The sequence below is a fragment of the Acromyrmex echinatior genome, chromosome 2 (genome assembly GCF_024713525.1).
Source record: "Acromyrmex echinatior isolate Ae372 chromosome 2, ASM2471352v2, whole genome shotgun sequence".
Classification (NCBI taxonomy): Eukaryota; Metazoa; Arthropoda; class Insecta; order Hymenoptera; family Formicidae; genus Acromyrmex; species Acromyrmex echinatior.
Genome location: NC_141853.1, coordinates 11,732,499 through 11,750,857, shown reverse-complemented (window position 1 = coordinate 11,750,857; position 18,359 = coordinate 11,732,499). Strand labels below are relative to the sequence as shown.

The window sequence follows — 18,359 nt, the reverse complement described above, 5'->3', positions numbered from 1 at the left end:
ATATATATATATGTGTGTGTGTGTGTGTGCATAATCTTTGTTCCAAAAATTTATTTAAATAAAAGCACTAAACCTAATAAATTAAAGGTCTGGATTTATAATTGTAAATGTCTTTGATCCAATCATTGTCCTTATAAAATATTTTAATAACAGTTATCACAAAAATGTATTTTTAAAAAATAGAGATAAAATTGAAGAATAGTTTATATCATATAAATGATTTATTTCGTTAGTACGTACATTTGCGCCAGCACAAAAAAAAATTGTATTTTATAAAATGAAAGTAATGCAGAGTTTCTTTTCCGAGACTAGACACATGCGCCGTAGGATTCCATTACCAGTTCGTCCTTGTCCTCTTTCATGATTGATTTTAATTTTCTGTTGTTTACTATACGACTTGCACTCTTCATGTTGGAAAGGCAGGACACAACAGTGATATTGGAATCCTACAGTCAACATTTTCCCGACTATCGCGATGCTCCTTCGATCTCCAAGAAACGTTCGACCGAATTTCTTCAGTAGCAATATTATTCCGCAATAAAAATCAATTCTGACTCTCAATATCGCAATAAAAACAGCGCTTGAATTTGTATACCCTTTGTTATCAAATGCTTGTCAAAATCCTGCTTTTTATAATAATAATAATCAGAATATTATTAACGCTGTACAATAATAATAAAATTTTATTATGAATCTTTTGGTCAACTGAAGTTTCAGCTGCTCCAAAAATTCGGTATACTCTTCTTATTACTGTATTGAGAGCCTTGTCGTCCAATGTCATTATGTTTTATCATATTCACAGGGCAGTGTTAGAAATATCTGAGTTACACTAATACGTAAAAGGCAGGCACTAAGTGACTCCGCAAGCTTCGTTGCTTGTGAGCAAAGAAATCGAAACTTGATGTACACCGCGTTTTTTTTCTCCGACATTCGACCGAAAAGTTCCCTCGGCACGGTGATATTGGCGGATTCAAAGATAAAGCGATGCAACGCAACATTCTACTTAGTTTCTTTTCGCGAGCTCGTTCGTGCCTTAAATCGGAGTAAAGTTGTAAATGCAACGAAACATGTTTGTAGTATTCAAAAAGTGAAAGAAAAGATATACTTTCGAGATTTGAAATGATTATAAATCTGTAAATTATACGCGTGTATCATAAATCGCAATCGATGCTGCCTCTGTTATCACATTTGAGATTTATATCAGTTTTATCGCTATCAACGTGATTTCCATTCATCCTTGATGAAACAATTGCGATAATATGCAACCTAGCAAACGAATATAACTGCTATATAATATAAATATAAAGCACGTATATTTATATATATATATATATTATATATCAGCTCTATATTTGTGTTTGCTGAGAATTTACTCACTCTGCTATATATGCCTCAATATCTTAGAATAAAAAGAAGTATACATATATATATAAATATAAAGTATCGCTTGAAAGTATGGAACTTGTCGAAGTGAAGATGTTGTACTTGTGGTTTGTTAAGTACATACTAAAAATAGATGATAATAATATAACGTTAATCGCATACGACTCTTGTATGGTTTCACAAATTTTCTCTCGCGTTTCACATTTCGTTACAATTTACGTTGCAATTTACGAGCTGATGACACGAGTGCGTTTCATTCTCGCGCAAAGTTTACAGAAAAAAGAGTTTGCTTGTAGTATATACGAGTATATCATCTTCGAAAAATATAGAGATCATTTGTCGCGATGACAACGTAAGTGGATGATACTTTCGCTAACCAGCGATATAAATATCCCATTGCTCTTAAACACTCGGAAATTTCACGCAAGGTCTCTCCTTGCCTTTTGCAAACGCGTCTTGCGAAAGAGTCGTACGCACAAATCCGAGCACGACGGAAACGTGGTTGCAACTGCGTTACACGTTTTTATCATTGGTGTTTAAACGAGGAGCAACAAAACGCGTAGTCTTATGAACGAGTAAATTTTATACTTTCTTTGAGGATAACTGCCCGTGATCTCTACAAAAATATTTTGTTCTCTTCGTTACAACAGCCTCAATGGCGCGTCTTGTCAGTTGTCATTGGCGTCGTCCTAAGTCAAATCGAATTTCTATCATGTTCCTATTAGTTTCTTTTAGAGTCGAGCAAACGGAGTAGATAAATCTCTTTTGCTCGCATCGCAGCTACATCGAATTTGGAAATTGAAATTCGCTATGTACAATCATGCTTTCCCATTACATTCTTCGTCTCCTAAGACAGACGAAACTTACTATGTTAAAGAAAATGACAGCTAACTACTCATCTAAAGTGTACGCTTGTACACTGGACACAATAATTATTCTCTATGCACCAGGCTCGTTAGTAACGGTTTAAGTTTATACGTCAAGGTCTGGATGTGAGTTTGCGAAGAAATAATTAATCTAATAATCGCATCAGACAATCATATGCTGCGATCGAAAATTGCATTGATAGTTGTAATTCGATTTTCAGATTATGTCTACGTTTAGAAAACACATGATGTTCTTAGATAATTTCGCCTGTGACAAATTACCAAGATTTTCGCCAATTCAGAATTTCTGATCATATATCGTCTGTCCACTGTTATTTCTGAAATATTTGCAGTTTAAGATAACATCAAACATCCGTAAATTCCTAATTCTATACATTTAGACTTCCACGTAGGGAAACATTCGCCCTCGAATCCATTTATCCTCCTTGGATTGTAAAAGTTCTCGGTTTTCAGATCCGCAATTATTAACAATAACGCGATCATGAAAACCATACACGGTGCCTCTCTGTCGATCTGTAACAGTATTGTTACAATTATCAACGAGAATGTTCATCGTGAGGCTATAAGTGGAGATCAAAATCCGAGGAGTCATCGGATTTCTTCAATACCGCGCGATTCACTCATCGTTCTTCTTCAGGAACGAATGGAAGATGTAGTCGAAGACGTTGAAGCAAATCGATTCAGTTTGCTGTCAATGATGATCTCATCACCGTTCCTAATGTTGTAGCGATAGAGCTGCTTGTTTGGATAGAGCATTTCTTCCGGTCCATATTGCGCCTTCATTTCCTAAAATTATTAATTCATTTCAATTTCTTTAGCGTTGTTACTGCAATACGCGATATCTAATTTTATTGTAGCTAAATGATTAAGAATTTGCGTTTGTACTTTATATTGTAATTATATCGGACTTCGAAGAAGGCAACAAGCAAGTCAGGATAAGGATCGTTTGAAAGGTAATGCGATTCATATCGCAACTTCGGGTTTTTTAAAGGATGGACTGTGTCAAACACTCTGCAAACAATATTAAAGTCATTCAGTTAATATAGAACAGAATAACTTACTTGGTCAACGTAGAAAAGCCTCATTCTGTTGGCAGGAATTTTCACCATACTTTCCAACTTAGTTTTTAATTCGAAAACTGTTCTATATACATCAACCGATCGTACCTGAAAGCATAAATTGTACGTGACTGTCATTTCCATCAAATAAAAAATATAGTTCAGAAAGTTCTTCTATATATATTACGAATATGTATTTGTAGAAGTAAATACTTGTACAGACTTGATTATTTTTCGAGTCGCGTGTTCAGGAAAAATTATGGAACTAGTGAAAGTTTATCGTTACGCGCGATACACTTGTTTAAAGTGATGAAATCCGATATGATATGAAATTCAATACCTCGACGAGATCTCCGTAAGTGAACGTAACCTTGACCCTTTTCTCCGGTGTTAAATCTACGTTCACCAAGGGGTCCAACTTTCCGTGAATAGCCACAAGCTCAGAATATCTGAAAATCATAGAAGAGGGTCAAGTTGGACTTCTCCGGGCCCACGAAAAAGGGGACGAGCATGGTCATGAAACGAGAATAGTCTAATAGACTCTGGCGAAGATTCTTCTTGGAATCGTCCGAATAAGGCTTTTTCGCGAGAAATTTGGAATTTACGTTAAAAGCGCATTAAAGCAACTTGCGGCGCTTTTGAAAAAGTATTTGAGATTAATTTTACGCAAGTCTTAATTATTATCAAAGGAAAAACCTATTAAGATTGAACTTGGCATCGAGATTTACCTTTCGGGTCGATCAGCTTCCGGTTTGTCCATGTAATAACGTATGAAGGCCCTCTCGGCGTCCTCGCGCTCTTGAGACGATATCACGCCGCCGCCGTTCAAAGTCTCGACGTTTGGCAGTCGGGCTATTAGTAGCTGCCGCCTCTCGTGTTCTGTATATTCTCGAGGACTCTGGGAAATATTAAACCAATATAAAACAGTGGCCAAAAGCTTGCAATATCTAGTACAGATGGATAGTTACGCAAATATGAGGATTGACAAGTTAAATTAGATTGGATAAAAAAATATATACAAATTAATTTAATTAATTAAAACAAAAAACTGCAGATTATAAACGCCAATAAGTTAAAGAATAGAAAATATATTCCGTGGTAAACGATTTTTCATTGAAATGGTTTTTCATTGAATCGAAGGCTACCATGTTACTTTTAATTAGCACGATGACGTGTTGATTTATCTAATTAAATTTCTCGCACATAAAGTAAAACTTCTCGTGTAACAAGTTCTAATATTTGCTATTGCATTGTAACTATATTTTATGTTAATTTTTATTTATTTATTTTTTTTTTACTTTGTATTTAAAAAAGACGACACAAAGATTTAATCCACTCTAGCAATAAATACAAACAGCGATTCTTTTTATTTCACGGATCGTCTATTAATATTGAATTTTCTTAACACAACTGTGTTTGGAAGTGTAATATAGGGGATGCTTGCGTAGAGTGTATTGATTTCAAATTCCAAGAACTTGTTTTTGGAACCCATGTTGCATTAATCTATCAGCCTGTTTGACCACGTGCCAAGATTGAATTGCTGTATGTCCACACGAAAAGATCTTTTACTAGGATGCGCTATTTCTCATGTAACCGCTAACGGCTGTTACAGTTTTGATGTAGGGAATTAAACACGTGTCTCTAATTCGTTTATCGTTAAGCGTGTTCAGACTTTATTCTTTGATGTACTTTGAGAATGAAAATAGCCATTGATTTCAGAACGATATACTCGTGTCATATTTCGTGCATTTTGATCTTTCATGGATTAAATTTATTTTACGTCGTAATCAATATTATTCACAAGAATTAATATCTATAATTATTTTATAACTGTTTTTCATTGATTCCTGTCTTCCAAAATTTTTCTTTTACTTTGTATTTAAAAAAAGGAATGTAAAGATTTAAGTATATTCTAAATAATATTTTTATTTAATCTATAAATTTGTGAGCAACATCTAAGTAATAATTTTAATATATATTTTAAAAAAGTAAAAATATATTGTTTATATTAAACATGATATTGCACTTGTTAGTTTTCTTTAATTGAGTCACGCGTAAAAGAATCAAAATGTTTCCCAACATAATGCAAGGCTTTTCAATTTTCAATCACCGAAGAGGTCAAAGACCACTCACCTCGAAAAGCGGGCAGCCTTGGATCCTGAGCGACTTTAACGCGGGAAACCTGGCCAGCCTTTCCACTTCATCCCAAATGGATAGCAGAGTACCATTCAGATTCAAGAACCTCAGCATTCTGAAGGGGTCGTGAGGCGACTCGATGGTTATTCCATTGGATTCCGGCTTCGACTCGGATCTGTCGTAGTTCACCTTGTTCTCAAATATCCTATTTCCCTTATCGTCTGTCGACGAAGTGTGTTCATCTGTATCTAAGTGATTCATGTTTTCGCTATCCTGACCAAGTCCTTCTTCCTTTGTTCGACGGCCATCCTCGCTTGGCAAATTCTGATTTTCCTCCAAACCGAGTGATCTGATTGGACACTCAGCGAGAACAAGACTCTTCAGATTCGGAAATAAGTACCTGAAGAAATATACGACACCAAATCTTTCAGACTAACTTATTCTTTCAGAATTACGATTCAGCAATTTTATTTTATAGCTAAAGAAATTGATCAATTTTTCAATTAGTGACATTAAAATCACCTACCCTAATTTCGAGATCTCGTTCCAAACTTCCACCGGATTGCCAGTAAAGTGTAATTTTTTAAGCGCCGGATTCACGTTCTCCGGCTTTTGATAATCCAAATCCACCGTTTTGTATTCGTTCAAAGACAAATGGAGTTCTTCCAGATTGCGCAGAAGCCGTACCAGCCCCTGCACCGTCGACCAGGACACTCTGGTGCCGTTCAGCACGAGGTTTCTCAGAAGATCGTAATTACCATGTTTGATCTCCAACACCTCAGCGAGGCAGTTGAAGCTCAAGTTTACAAACTTGATTTTGGGCATGTGCTGCAGGATACCGAATACTTCCGTCCATTGCGACAACTTGTTCTGCGCCAAGTCAAGCTCCTCGACGTTCTTGCATTTGTTGCGAAGTTTCTCGGCGTCATTACCTGCCGATTCAATGTCGCAGTCCTGGAGCACCAGTAACGCCGGCACTGTATGTCGTGGAGACTTCTTAGGGATGAAGATGCTCACCGACAGGGCAGCTTTGGGCGAACCAGACTCCGCCTCATCATCCGTTAATGAGCAATCCGTCGTTGAACTGCCGTACTTTAGCTCCAGCGCTTCCAACAACGACGGCATTTTTACAGCATTCTAGAACATCATGAGAAGCTTAAGGATTTGATTTTTCTATCAAATATGTGTATCTTCATAATTATAATTTATACTACTTTGAAACTTTCGAATTCTTGACGTTCAAGTATTATTTTCGTAGCTATCGAATCATCTATTATTACTGAATAATTTTATAAAGATCGTTGCAGTAATCTCGCTTAATTAAGCAGAAAAAATACTACTTTTCTATCCATTTACAAGTTTTTACTTTTCTTCAATAAAACAATGATATTATTAATTTGATTATACATTAATATATTGTATATATAATATTAATTGCGATAAAAAAAATATTTATCGCATCCAATAAATCGCGGATACATTATTTTCCGATAACTTTTGAAAAGGATTCAATCTATTTTAAAGAAGAAAGATATGAGACTATATAGAGATCTCGAATTATTTGAAAATAAAGTTTCTTAGGGTGACCATGAAAATACAAATATGCAAGTAAATGTGCACGCTGTCGATCAAATAACGCAAAGCAGCGCCGCTAACCGCGGGAATATAAAAGGAAGGAAAAGGGATAAGGAAAAATCTCTGAAGCCGGTCATCCTCGAGACATGTAGAATCTGGTCTCGCCATATCCGCTAAGGTCACGCCATTGTCTTTTTGCGCAACGGCTAAGAACCAATACCGGTTCTCTAGCAGTCAACAGAACGATTCTTCGTGGTCGCGCCTCAACTCGCCCACGCTTATCCAGAGACAACTTGAAATAATCCTGAACCTGCTTTATCAGCGAACTTACGCTAAGAAAATCACCCATGACGAAAAGTTAACGATTATTGTTGCAGCTGCACTAGTGTATAAAGAGAAAGAGATATTTTGATACTCTAAAAGTTGAGTTTGACTCGGACAGAACGATCTCATCGAGCAGATAATTAAAATCCTCTTGAGGATCTTAAATCTTGGAATCCTTTTAGAAATAAAGATATAACATTATACAGCAATAATAAGAATAAACTTTCTTTCCAAAGAGATACTCGTATAACAATCCTGAAACTAATTCTACGTCATTGTCATTAAACGATCTTCCCATGAATACGTAGAGTTCTCTTTAGTGTCACTTTAAAATCTCGTAATCCTATCTGAAGCGTGTTTGTATGTGTTTAATGAATATCGCGTCATAGAAAAGCTTTCCGACTTTCCTCATATTGCGATTTCTCGAGCGCGGTGATGATACGTGTTGCGACAACGGCATAGTTTGGACGAGCTTTCCGATCAATTGTGGTTATTAATGCGTAGTCGGATTGCTACGTCTTCACAATCGGTGATAAACGTCTTTCTACTCGTGCTATATACGGCGACTCGGTCATTCAATGCGTCCTCACTATGCATGGACGACCGTCATTCAACCACGTGTCGCAACGCCGTGAATACCTGAATACTCTAATGTGCACGATCAAAGGTATTCCCGTTATTATCAGGAGATCGAGAAGACTTTTGCATTTCTATTCGTGAAAGTATAATGAGCAAGTAGAGGGTCTGACATGATTTAGAGATATATTCAAACCCGCGTTGAGTTGTCTGTCGACAGGAACAAGATGTTTTCTATTATACATCACATCGTTTACATAAGGAAAAACGATATCTCCGCCACAAAATCCTGAAATTGATAAAATACAATCGTGACCGTAATAAATCAGCGAGACTCGTGAGAGTCGAGAGTTCGCTCGCAAAACGGAAAACTGTTACGTTAGTTCGACTAGAGAGTCATGTAACACGTAAGGAGTCATTTTCATTTTTTTGTTAACGCACGCCAAATTGCGAATGCGTTTACATAAGAAAAACATTACGATGCATCATATGTTTCGAAGCGTTCTACTAATTTATGTTCTGTTTCGTATCGGCAAATCGTTGTGGAAAGCAATTCTCATATAATCAATGCAAATTCGATGACCTACATAAATATTTATCACTGTAAATGAATGATATAACACGATAATTATTCTTTCGCTTCTATTTTTCCGAAAGATTTTATTTCCAGCTTGAATTCGGGCTTATAATTGGTCCAAGGAAAAGAAAGAGTTTGTGTAAAAAAATAAAATCGTATACATTAAAAAAAAAAAAGGAGAAGCAATACAAAAGTCTTCTCAGAAATAATATAGAATCTATTATCATTGACATATAGTTTCAAGCTTGGTTTCAAGGAAATCTCTATATTATTATTTATTAAGGAAGTCATCTGTATTACGAATGAAACGTCATCGCGAAAGCTAATGTTGGTACACTATTTCGCCGGAAATTCGGACACGCTTCTTTACGCGCGGCCTAACGACGTGCTGGAGTAGATACAAAACCAGCAGAGACGTACGTCAGATCGCGAGGAGTTAATTCGGGATGTGCTAGTTTCGATCCACGGGCGATTCTCTTGAATGCGCGAACAGCGGCGTTCGTTGATCGACGTCAAGTAGACGGCCGGCTCGGATCGAATAAGATGTGACCGGCCTAGAAGTAGTAAATTGGTCTAACCGCGTCTAACCGCAATTACTCTCCGCTTCCCCTAAGCGTAATAGCGGCGATATCAGTTCAACGGCCATGCGAAATTAACTTTCTCCGCTCTGCGGTTTCGCGCGCGCAAGACAGAAAGAAAGAAAGAAAGAGAGAGAAGAGAGAGAGAAGAGAGAGAGAGAGAGAGAGGGCCTCTAGCAAGACCTCGTGCATTGCACCGCGTTACGGGCGCATTGGAGTCGTGACGGAGGCGCGTCGTTCTATCAACGGGATACCGGGAGTCGCGAAAGTCCGCAACGGTCAGTGGACACGTCTCTGAGACTCGCCTTGTTCTGTCGTAAGACAAGTCCGCCGCGAGAAACGCGGGCAACACACTGACGCGCGTTGTTAGTATCGTGGATAGTCTTCGTAGCGCACGCAATGGAAAGATATAAGTATATACGCAATCGGAATCAATTTATCCCAGCGATTGAGATTGCGAGTATCGCGGAACCTCGTGTGAAAATGAATTTCAATGGAGTGCTTTCGACGAAAGCACTTCGAGCGAGGGGTAGAATATTCGCGAATATGTTTTTTTCCTTGTAATTCTCACGCGTGTGAGAATAACGTGATAACGATTGCGTATTTCCCGAGCGTGTTGCGGCGCTTAAAGCGGCGCTTTAGATCCGTCCGTGAAATCACGCTACTTACAAATCGGGCGTATGTTCGACCGACAATAAAATGAAAAAGTAAGAGTGAAACGCTACATGCGTGGATCTAAACACAGCTTTTTACGATTTACGGAAGTCCTAAGTGGAATACGTACAAGCCAAGATTCACTCTCTTTGTGTAATTTCACGCTGGTTGCAGATGTGTTTCGATTCATAAGATAGGGGCGTTTTAATATGACCGCCGAAAGCGAAGAAATCGACAAATTCAGAGCGGAAACTGTCTGGAATGAAGATGATTCAACTAGGATGAGGATCTCAAACGTAGATGAACGTCAAATATTAGTAAAATAACTAAATGTTAGCGTACTATCTTTATATAATTTTCGCGAATAAAAAACAATGTAAAAAAATACAAAATATAAGAACTAACGTATATTGTTTACTAAGTGTATACGATAATATACGATAATTGTTGTCTTTGAAACTAAGCAATTGAACCACAGAAATGGATTAATTTACGTTTATATTTTGATACACATTAAAATTAAAAATAACAAAGTGTTATTCAATTCAAGTGAATGAGTTGCTCCTTCGATATATCTAACAGTATAAGAATAAATTTAATATCTAACAGTGTAAAGGGCTTCGATGAACGCAAATGTATTTCAAATGTTTTTCTAAGTTAGTTTTATCCTAGTGGGGGGGAAAAAAAAATTAAAACGAGCCAGGCGAAATGAGAATTGAGCCAAGATAGAATAGTAACCAGAACATTGATAGGTAGTTACAACGCATACGCAGTTTGCCAGCGGTAGACTGGCAATCAGCTGAGTCTCAAGGCTTGAACGGTACCAAGTGAACCTACTACAGCTGTCCTGTTCTCTCGCATGCGTAACGTAACGCTAAATATACGACTAGTGGTGACGATTACGAAATGTCAGCAAGAATCGTCGGCGCAGTGGGTCAGTCGGATTGCGTTTGCATGGTACGTAAGCGCCGGAAAAGATACAGCTGACCTTCTCCGCGATTCTCTGTGAACCTCGAGAGAGATAAACGTTCTTAGACCTTGCGCACAGGAGATAATGATTCGAAAAAAAAAAAGTGAAACGTGCCCCCGAAAATCTAAAAATTTCATTCGTTTCACAATATCGTAGCGTGAATTAATTTTCGTGACGCAAATAAATTTGCAGAGCCACCAGGCGTAGAACGTTTAAGTTAGATTTATTTTTCGATTCTTTTTTTTTCGCGTTTCCGTTTCAGAGATTTCAGGGTCGCCGTAAAAGTGCCATAAATTCGCGCGATTGACGTCGCGATAAACCTTGAAAATTTAAAAACGGAAGCAAGGTTGAACATAAAGGATTTGATAGACGTATATATTTGTTATATTCTAGATTTTCTATGTGATTATCGCGTGTCACGCGCGTAGAAATTTTTCTCTACACAGAAAGAATAATTTTACTGACGTGTCTACAAATTTAGATAGATCCAAAAATAATTTTGTTGGATTATCAAAATAACTATGTAGAATGTTCAAACATAATGAAAAGTAATGCTGTAGTTTTGATATTCTAACAATCAGTTTGGACAGTTTCCATAATTATTTTGATGATTTAATAAAATTATTTTCACAGATCTATATTTAGCTTTTTTAGACTTCAGCAAAATCATTCTTTACAAAATCATTCTTGCAAGAATCTGCAGGCTGTTCGTAACTAAGCTGCGTTGTACCTAACAGAAAATAGAAAACATCATTATGCAAAATGCAAACAATGCAATGAAATAACTCAATCAGCCGCTTGCAAGACATTCGTGTTCGCGAAAGATAAGTTTGTAAAACAAAGAAAAAGAAACAAGGAAAGAGAGAGAGAGAGAGAGAGAGAGAGAGAAACGATGCCATCGTCAACATCGCAGAGAGTAATAAACATTCCCTCCTTTTTTCTTCTTCTTTCGTCTTCCGAGAGGACAACGGATTAGGTAAGAAAGGGAGTTTTGTGCGGCGTGTCCTTTCACTGGTCGCGAAATGAGAGCTAAAAGCGCGAAACGCGTCGAAGCGAAACGGCACTTTTCCGCCTCGTGTTTGAAAACCGATGGGGAAACATTGACGAAAGTCCGCCTGCTCCTCTGCTGCGCAAATGCGAGAGCCGCGGAATATTACTCGCTTCCTCAAGGTTGCCGCACGCTCTGCTCGCGCGAGAGAGCCGGAGAGCGTATTGTGAATGCACGTATCAGTATACCTATATATTCTCTGCCTGTACCCGCCTCTATCTGCACCTTTGTTGCATAGACCGTGCGGGGTACGAAGTGGACTCTGAAGTCATTGTTTGCTCGCAGCATTCGATTCGGAGGAAGGAGTTCGTAGTTTTTATACACATTTGTGTGTACATTTTATGCACCTAATTTTAACAATTGCGTCATGTAATTGTCGAAATTACGTTAAACGCACAGCTTGAAAAGCGGCACGATAAAGAGATTTCGGAGAACGCGAAACAAGTTTTGCGTATTTCTTTTCGGACAACATGTGTAAAAGACGTCATAAAGATATCTAAAAAACTTCTATGTCTGAGTTATTATTCATATCTGTTTTTATGTTGCGCAGATACGAAGATAGTGGCACGTCTTTTCTGATTTGAATAAACAATCCTATCAATTCAAGTAAAATTGCGATAATAGATTTACTTGTGGATATAAAAATTCTCTCAGAATAAAGTATTTTTTCTTGCATTCTACGACATACAATAGATGCCATTATTGACAATGCAATAATCGATAAATGGTATCTTCGATCGCGCTTGTCTCGTCATCAACTTTGGAAGCATCCTGTGTTAATTAGACAATGTGCTCTTCCTCTTTGTCGGTTCCTAAAAGCGCTTCGCATCGACGCACAGCAATTAAATCAATGCGTATGAGAAAGCGGCGTCGACGAGAAAGAAGAGACGTATACAGAGTGTTATAGAGAAGATCGTAAAGAGAAAAAGCACATTTTTTCAATCAGATTTCTTGACAGACGCAAATTTCACGTCTTTTTGTGAGAAAGTCGAGTTTAATTCCCGTTGAAGACTGTTAGTTTTTAAAGCACACGAGATCAAGGCCTGTTTACGGTCCGACGTTTACAGAACAATCGTGCTCCACTAAAGTGCTGCGCAGTAGTTCTGGAACACCTGGTGTATACCGGATAGACCGTTCACTGGAACGCTATACATTGTGGCACAAACTTCTCCCTTTTCAGCTCAACTCTATAGAGCTGCGCGTTTAATGGCAGCTCATTGCTACATTACAGATGAAATATTAGCTTTTATGCGGATGATATACGTAACAATTACAACGATCAAATCAAACGTATATATGTCAGATACGTTACAAATCGCAAATATGTTATGAGCGAAATTTTATCAAAGGAATGCGAATTAAAGATCTCTCTGATATCTCTGCATCGTCGAGATAACAAATAATTTTCAGCGAACAAATAATCACATTTTATTGGTGCCACTGAGATATTTAGCAAATAAATATTGCGGTCTTTGTGATTGCGTATTAATTCTCCGATAATCTGATTCCAATGACTCAGTACTCTTATCTTTCTTGTTTTCACTTTACATCTACGTTGTCTGTCAGATTTCAATTTCATTGCACCTGGCATTAGAAACAAATGCTTTCTGCAGAATGCTCAAGGCGGAATCCACTTTCTTTACTGTGAGGAGCAATAGGAAGTTTCGAATATTCATCCGACAGAAAATCTTACGGAGTCACGCTATCGTAAGCGGAAAATCAGTATCAGCGCACAGGATTTCTTCAGCGTGCAGCACTAACGAGAATATACGTTCTGGTTGCATGTTGCCTTTTGTGATTTGTTCGAACATCTAGCTTATACTAGTAAAGTCTGACGATATATTAAAGATTCCACGTGATCACGATTCAAAATTCCGTGTGCCTATGATCACATTATTAATAATCATCATATTTTTTTTCAAGCGGAAAAAACGATTTTTCTAAAGTAATCTAAAAATTTAGCTAATATTAATATAATTTAGCTAAATATAGATTTGACAATAATTTTATTAAACTATCAAAATAATTATGGACACTCAAGCTAGCTTACTAAAATATTAAACTCAAATATGATAAGCAATGCTGCAAAAAATTTTAATTTCTTATTTCTATTTTATTTGTTTCTATTTTATTTGTGTCATATTTGAGTTTCCTACATAATTATTTTGAAAGTTTCAATGAAACTCGTTTTCAAATCTGTATTTATATGTAGCTAAAATTTTAAATACTTCAGTAAATCGTTCTATCCATGTGAACATAATATCGAGTTCGACCTTCCAAACTTTGCAATCTTGATGAAGGAATAATGCGCAGATACATGCACATGCTGAAGTGAAGAGAGTAGAATTGTGTAAGATATGTTTCTTATGAGGATTGTAGAAACTATGATTGAAAAAATTATGTGAAATCTCGTTGATCTGTGTGTAATAAATAATCGATGACGCGATGACAGCTAGGATGTAATTACGTTTTTATCATAGCAATCAAGTGTACCGGATGTTTTCGTAAATTTTATTCTATCATCCCAAACGACCTTATTGTGCATTCTACGTGTGTAGAACCTCCCTCTCGTTTACATAATATCTTACCGACTGAAACTATGTGTATGTAAAAAGTTGTTTAATGCGCCGCGAAGATAGACTTTGTTGCACAAGGACATTAAATCATTGGGAATGAAAGGACTGCTGTCAATGGAACGTGAAACTGATTAAATCTCAAACACGTTTTAAAGCGTGATTATGCATTTCGAAAACGATGCGCCAACGTAAATGTCAGGATAATTTTGCGCACTTCAGCGCGTTCCGCGACATTTTAAAATGTGTTCTCCAAAAATTTGTAGACTTAACATTCTGTAACTTTCACCTTCTTGATTTTGTAATTTAATCAGAAATAAATATATATTTTAAGGCGAATTATTCTCATCTTGAAATAGGAAAAAAAAATACAAGAAATTCTTCTTTTTCTTATTGTTATCCGTGACTCATCATGATATTATTGATATCACAATGATAAACTAACTCACTGCTCATTTTCTCTCTCGATTAAAATATATGATCATCAATCTTTAAGTCTCGGAATCGAGTTGTGCGAAATAATTACGCACAAATCCCGTTCCATCTTGACCTTATAATCTTTCGTTATCAAAGTTGTACACAGGAACATAATATTTTTTCATGGAAATTCACAGAATTCGTTAAATAATTAAATAACTACAAGAAACACTACTAGTCTGACACGTTGGAATCTGATTACGCAATTGATCAAGTGTTTAGAAACGTCTTTGTCAGTAAACGGGTTCGCTGACAGTTGCGTAAGCTGCTAACATACAATGGCACTGAGACGAAGACCGACAAGCTCCTATCTACTATTTAGAACATTTCTTAAATTATAAACTACTAATGTAGCTATTACAGTTAACTATTATGTAAATTAGATATATTTCAACTGTATTCGTAGGCGTTTACTTTCTACTTCGTTTAAATATTATGCAACATTCCACAGATGTTATGTCCATGGTAAATGATCCTAGTAATAATTACATCGCTTTAGAAATATCATTTTTATCATTTTATAACTAAAACGCCAAAAAATAGTGTAACACGAGAGTTACGATAATCAGAGATCTCAATGCGAGCAAGGAAACTTAGCCTTCTGAACAAAAGCGAGAGAGAAAGAGAGAGAGAGAGGAGAGAACGAAAGTAACGGAAAGATGGTTTCTCCATTGCAATCATGAACGGAAACAGTGCAATCGATTTACAGTCCGTCGATAGCCAAGCTCATTGCAAAATAGGAGAATTGGGATATAAAACGTAGATATAAGAAATAGAAATCGACCATGCACGACGTGCGCTCGCATATTTCAATGTTCTCTCTTTTCTCTTATTTATGTGTGTATCCTGTGTATCCTGTATATCGGTATATATCATGTTACGTTACTCTTTAATATCTTTAATACATCGCTGAGAGGATGACAGTAGTAAAAGTATTGAATAAAAAGCCAATATTCATTTTTCATAGTCAGGAAGGTCCCGCAGCTTTATTGTATAACAAATGTAAAATTTCGTCATCAGATATATATAAGAAAGACACGTTGTCTATTTTTTATAAAAATGACTCGGCTACCCTAAACAAATGATTACAAAAATTTTGCGTGACCAGAGGAATTGCGATTCGACGAATATCTATGTTATTTTTATTTCTAAATTGCACTTTCATAGACCTCTATGTTTATACGTTTTTACGATAAAAAAAAATTGAATGACTTGCTTCTACGGGATACACATACAATAATTGTATAATAGGTTTCATAAAATTGTCATTGTTCTATTGTTAATGTTCTGTTGTCATTGTTCCACTGTCAGCCATCGTAAAAGGCACAAGAAACGTTGATATTAACTGAATCATCCTACAGAACAACGCGAGTTATACGTCGCTTTCCGACTGCATCTTGCAATTAGATCTAATTGTTGATACCGCTCGACGGATGTGCAATGAGCCGATGGCTCGTCCTATAAAAACCGCGGCAGCGATCTACGTCGCCACCGCGTTCGGATGATGCGCGAGTGCAAGAAACGAGTTCCATTAGGAGTTCCATGCAAAAAGTCTTTTCTCAGAAAGATCTTACGGATCTTATTCGCTACACATACATCGGACAATATTGGCGATCGAATCCATACCGCTCTGTCTTTGGCGGGATTTGTCGAAAAAAAAAAGGAAAAAAAAATACTTGGACGCGCGACGTTAATTGTTTGGCGACAGTGTCTAAATACGACGTGACGTATGACGCAACGACATCGTGTCGCACGTCAAGCACGAGCGTAACGTGCGGCGCGGTCGAGCGCACCACTTCCGTATGGCGTAGGGCGCGAGCGCGGAAACTCCCGTAGACGGAGATACGCAATCCCGAAGGGTTGTCAAATCCTGCGCGTATCGGAAATGATGTCAAGGACCAGGTCGAGCGGACGGACGGACGGACGGAAGGGGTACGAGCGTCCACTTGGCCCTGGACACCAACGTCGCTTATTTATTTTTACTCACTGTTTGCGCGCCGCCCTTCGGACCTCACGGGCCGCCGCTCCGCGTTCGCCGTGGTCGGTGCTCGGTGCTCGATGCACCGCGATGCGCCGAAGTAGTCGCACACGTTCCGGGTTATCTCCTTCGCATGCGGTCTATGGAGCCAGGCGAGCTGAGATAGCTTCCGCGAGCAGGTCGCGTCACGTCACGACTTCACGACGTCGCGCGGAACGCTCGGACGAATTAAACGTACGTCGTTGTCCTCTCGAACGGGGAACGAGTGGCGTCGCGCGCGAACGCGCTGTTCGCTATCCAGCGTCGAACTGGCTCCTTTGTTTAGTAAACAGAAACAGCTGAGCGGCCGACGGTGGAGGTGGAGGCGGTAGCGATAGTGGCGGTGGCAGCGGTAGCGGCGGCGGTGGAGGTGGCGGAGGCGGTGGGACGTTCGCACTCGTCCGTACCGTACATTATCGACCGCATCGCGCTTGCGCGATGCCCGCGATTGTGGTCACGTGGTCTCCCGCGACTGGAGAACGGTCGCAGCACTTCCGCCGATGATCCGCGCTCGCGAATTATCGGCTTGGATTTTCTCTCTTCGAGATGAATTTTCGAAATTTTATAGATTTATTTAAATAATGAATATATATATATATATTTTTTTATACAGGATGCATTTTTGTCAAGAAAAATTACCGTCTTCAGCCATGTAACAAATGTGAAAATTAATGAAACTGAGAACTTCAAATCTTAATAATTGATAAGAGATCTCGAAATAATTTTCTGCAAATATTCGTCAATCTTGTCCTAATAGTATTCTAAAAAATATATATTTATGATATGGACATAATTAAATGGAGTAATTTACATGCGAAATTTAAATTTTAATGGACGAACATCAGAAGAAATCTTATAGGCCTGTTATAGCTGAACTGGTATAATACATTCTTTGCACTTAAAGTGAAATGGGTTTATTTGATATTTGGTAAGAACGAGAAAAGTTCTAGTTGAGTGTAACAATAAAAAACAAACCTTTTGAATATATGCACATCGTATACATGCGTATGTACAGTAATTTACATGTTTCGAAAATGGCAAGAAAAAATGTCATGAAACATGCAAATTTCGAATTTAGTGTACCTAAACAGAGGAAGAAGAAAAGTGCCAAATTGGAAGAAAATAGTCACACAAGAGTAAAGTTATATAATACATTATGTCGCAATTTTACTGTGCGAGCACACTCTTATCTTGTACTTACGGAAGTGCAAAGATTAGAAGAACGTTCCCCGAGATTGCATCATCGAACACGGACAGTTGTGTTTGTTCACTATGTAATTTAAATGTAGAAAAGACCAAGAGTAAAAAAGGTTATACTTTGTACAAAAAATTTAGACATTGTGTTCCCGAGGCAATGTTCATATAATACATGTAATCGTCGTTGAAGGGAAAGCTGACAATTAGCGTTGGCATGGAGATTTTCTGTTAAATATTTCCGGTGTTTTATCCTTAATCGCTACATTATCGATGATGACATGAAACATTGTCATTATATTTCTTTTATTACATTTTTAACAATCACATCT

At 37.6% G+C, this 18,359-nt stretch overlaps 1 protein-coding gene across 1 annotated transcript; it reads right to left on the bottom strand.

The window, feature by feature from the left end:
* Window positions 1–202: 202 nt before the first annotated feature.
* On the bottom strand, window positions 203–17,145 carry mlt (tubulin folding cofactor E like protein mlt). The gene is made up of 7 exons (XM_011057394.2): window positions 16,804–17,145; window positions 5,991–6,601; window positions 5,462–5,864; window positions 4,057–4,226; window positions 3,669–3,777; window positions 3,332–3,436; window positions 203–3,056 (listed from the first exon to the last, which is right to left on the bottom strand). The coding sequence occupies exons 2-7, from the start codon at window positions 6,587–6,589 to the stop codon at window positions 2,904–2,906; spliced, it is 1,539 nt and encodes a 512-aa protein (XP_011055696.1). The 5' UTR covers window positions 6,590–6,601; window positions 16,804–17,145; the 3' UTR covers window positions 203–2,903.
* Window positions 17,146–18,359: the final 1,214 nt, after the last annotated feature.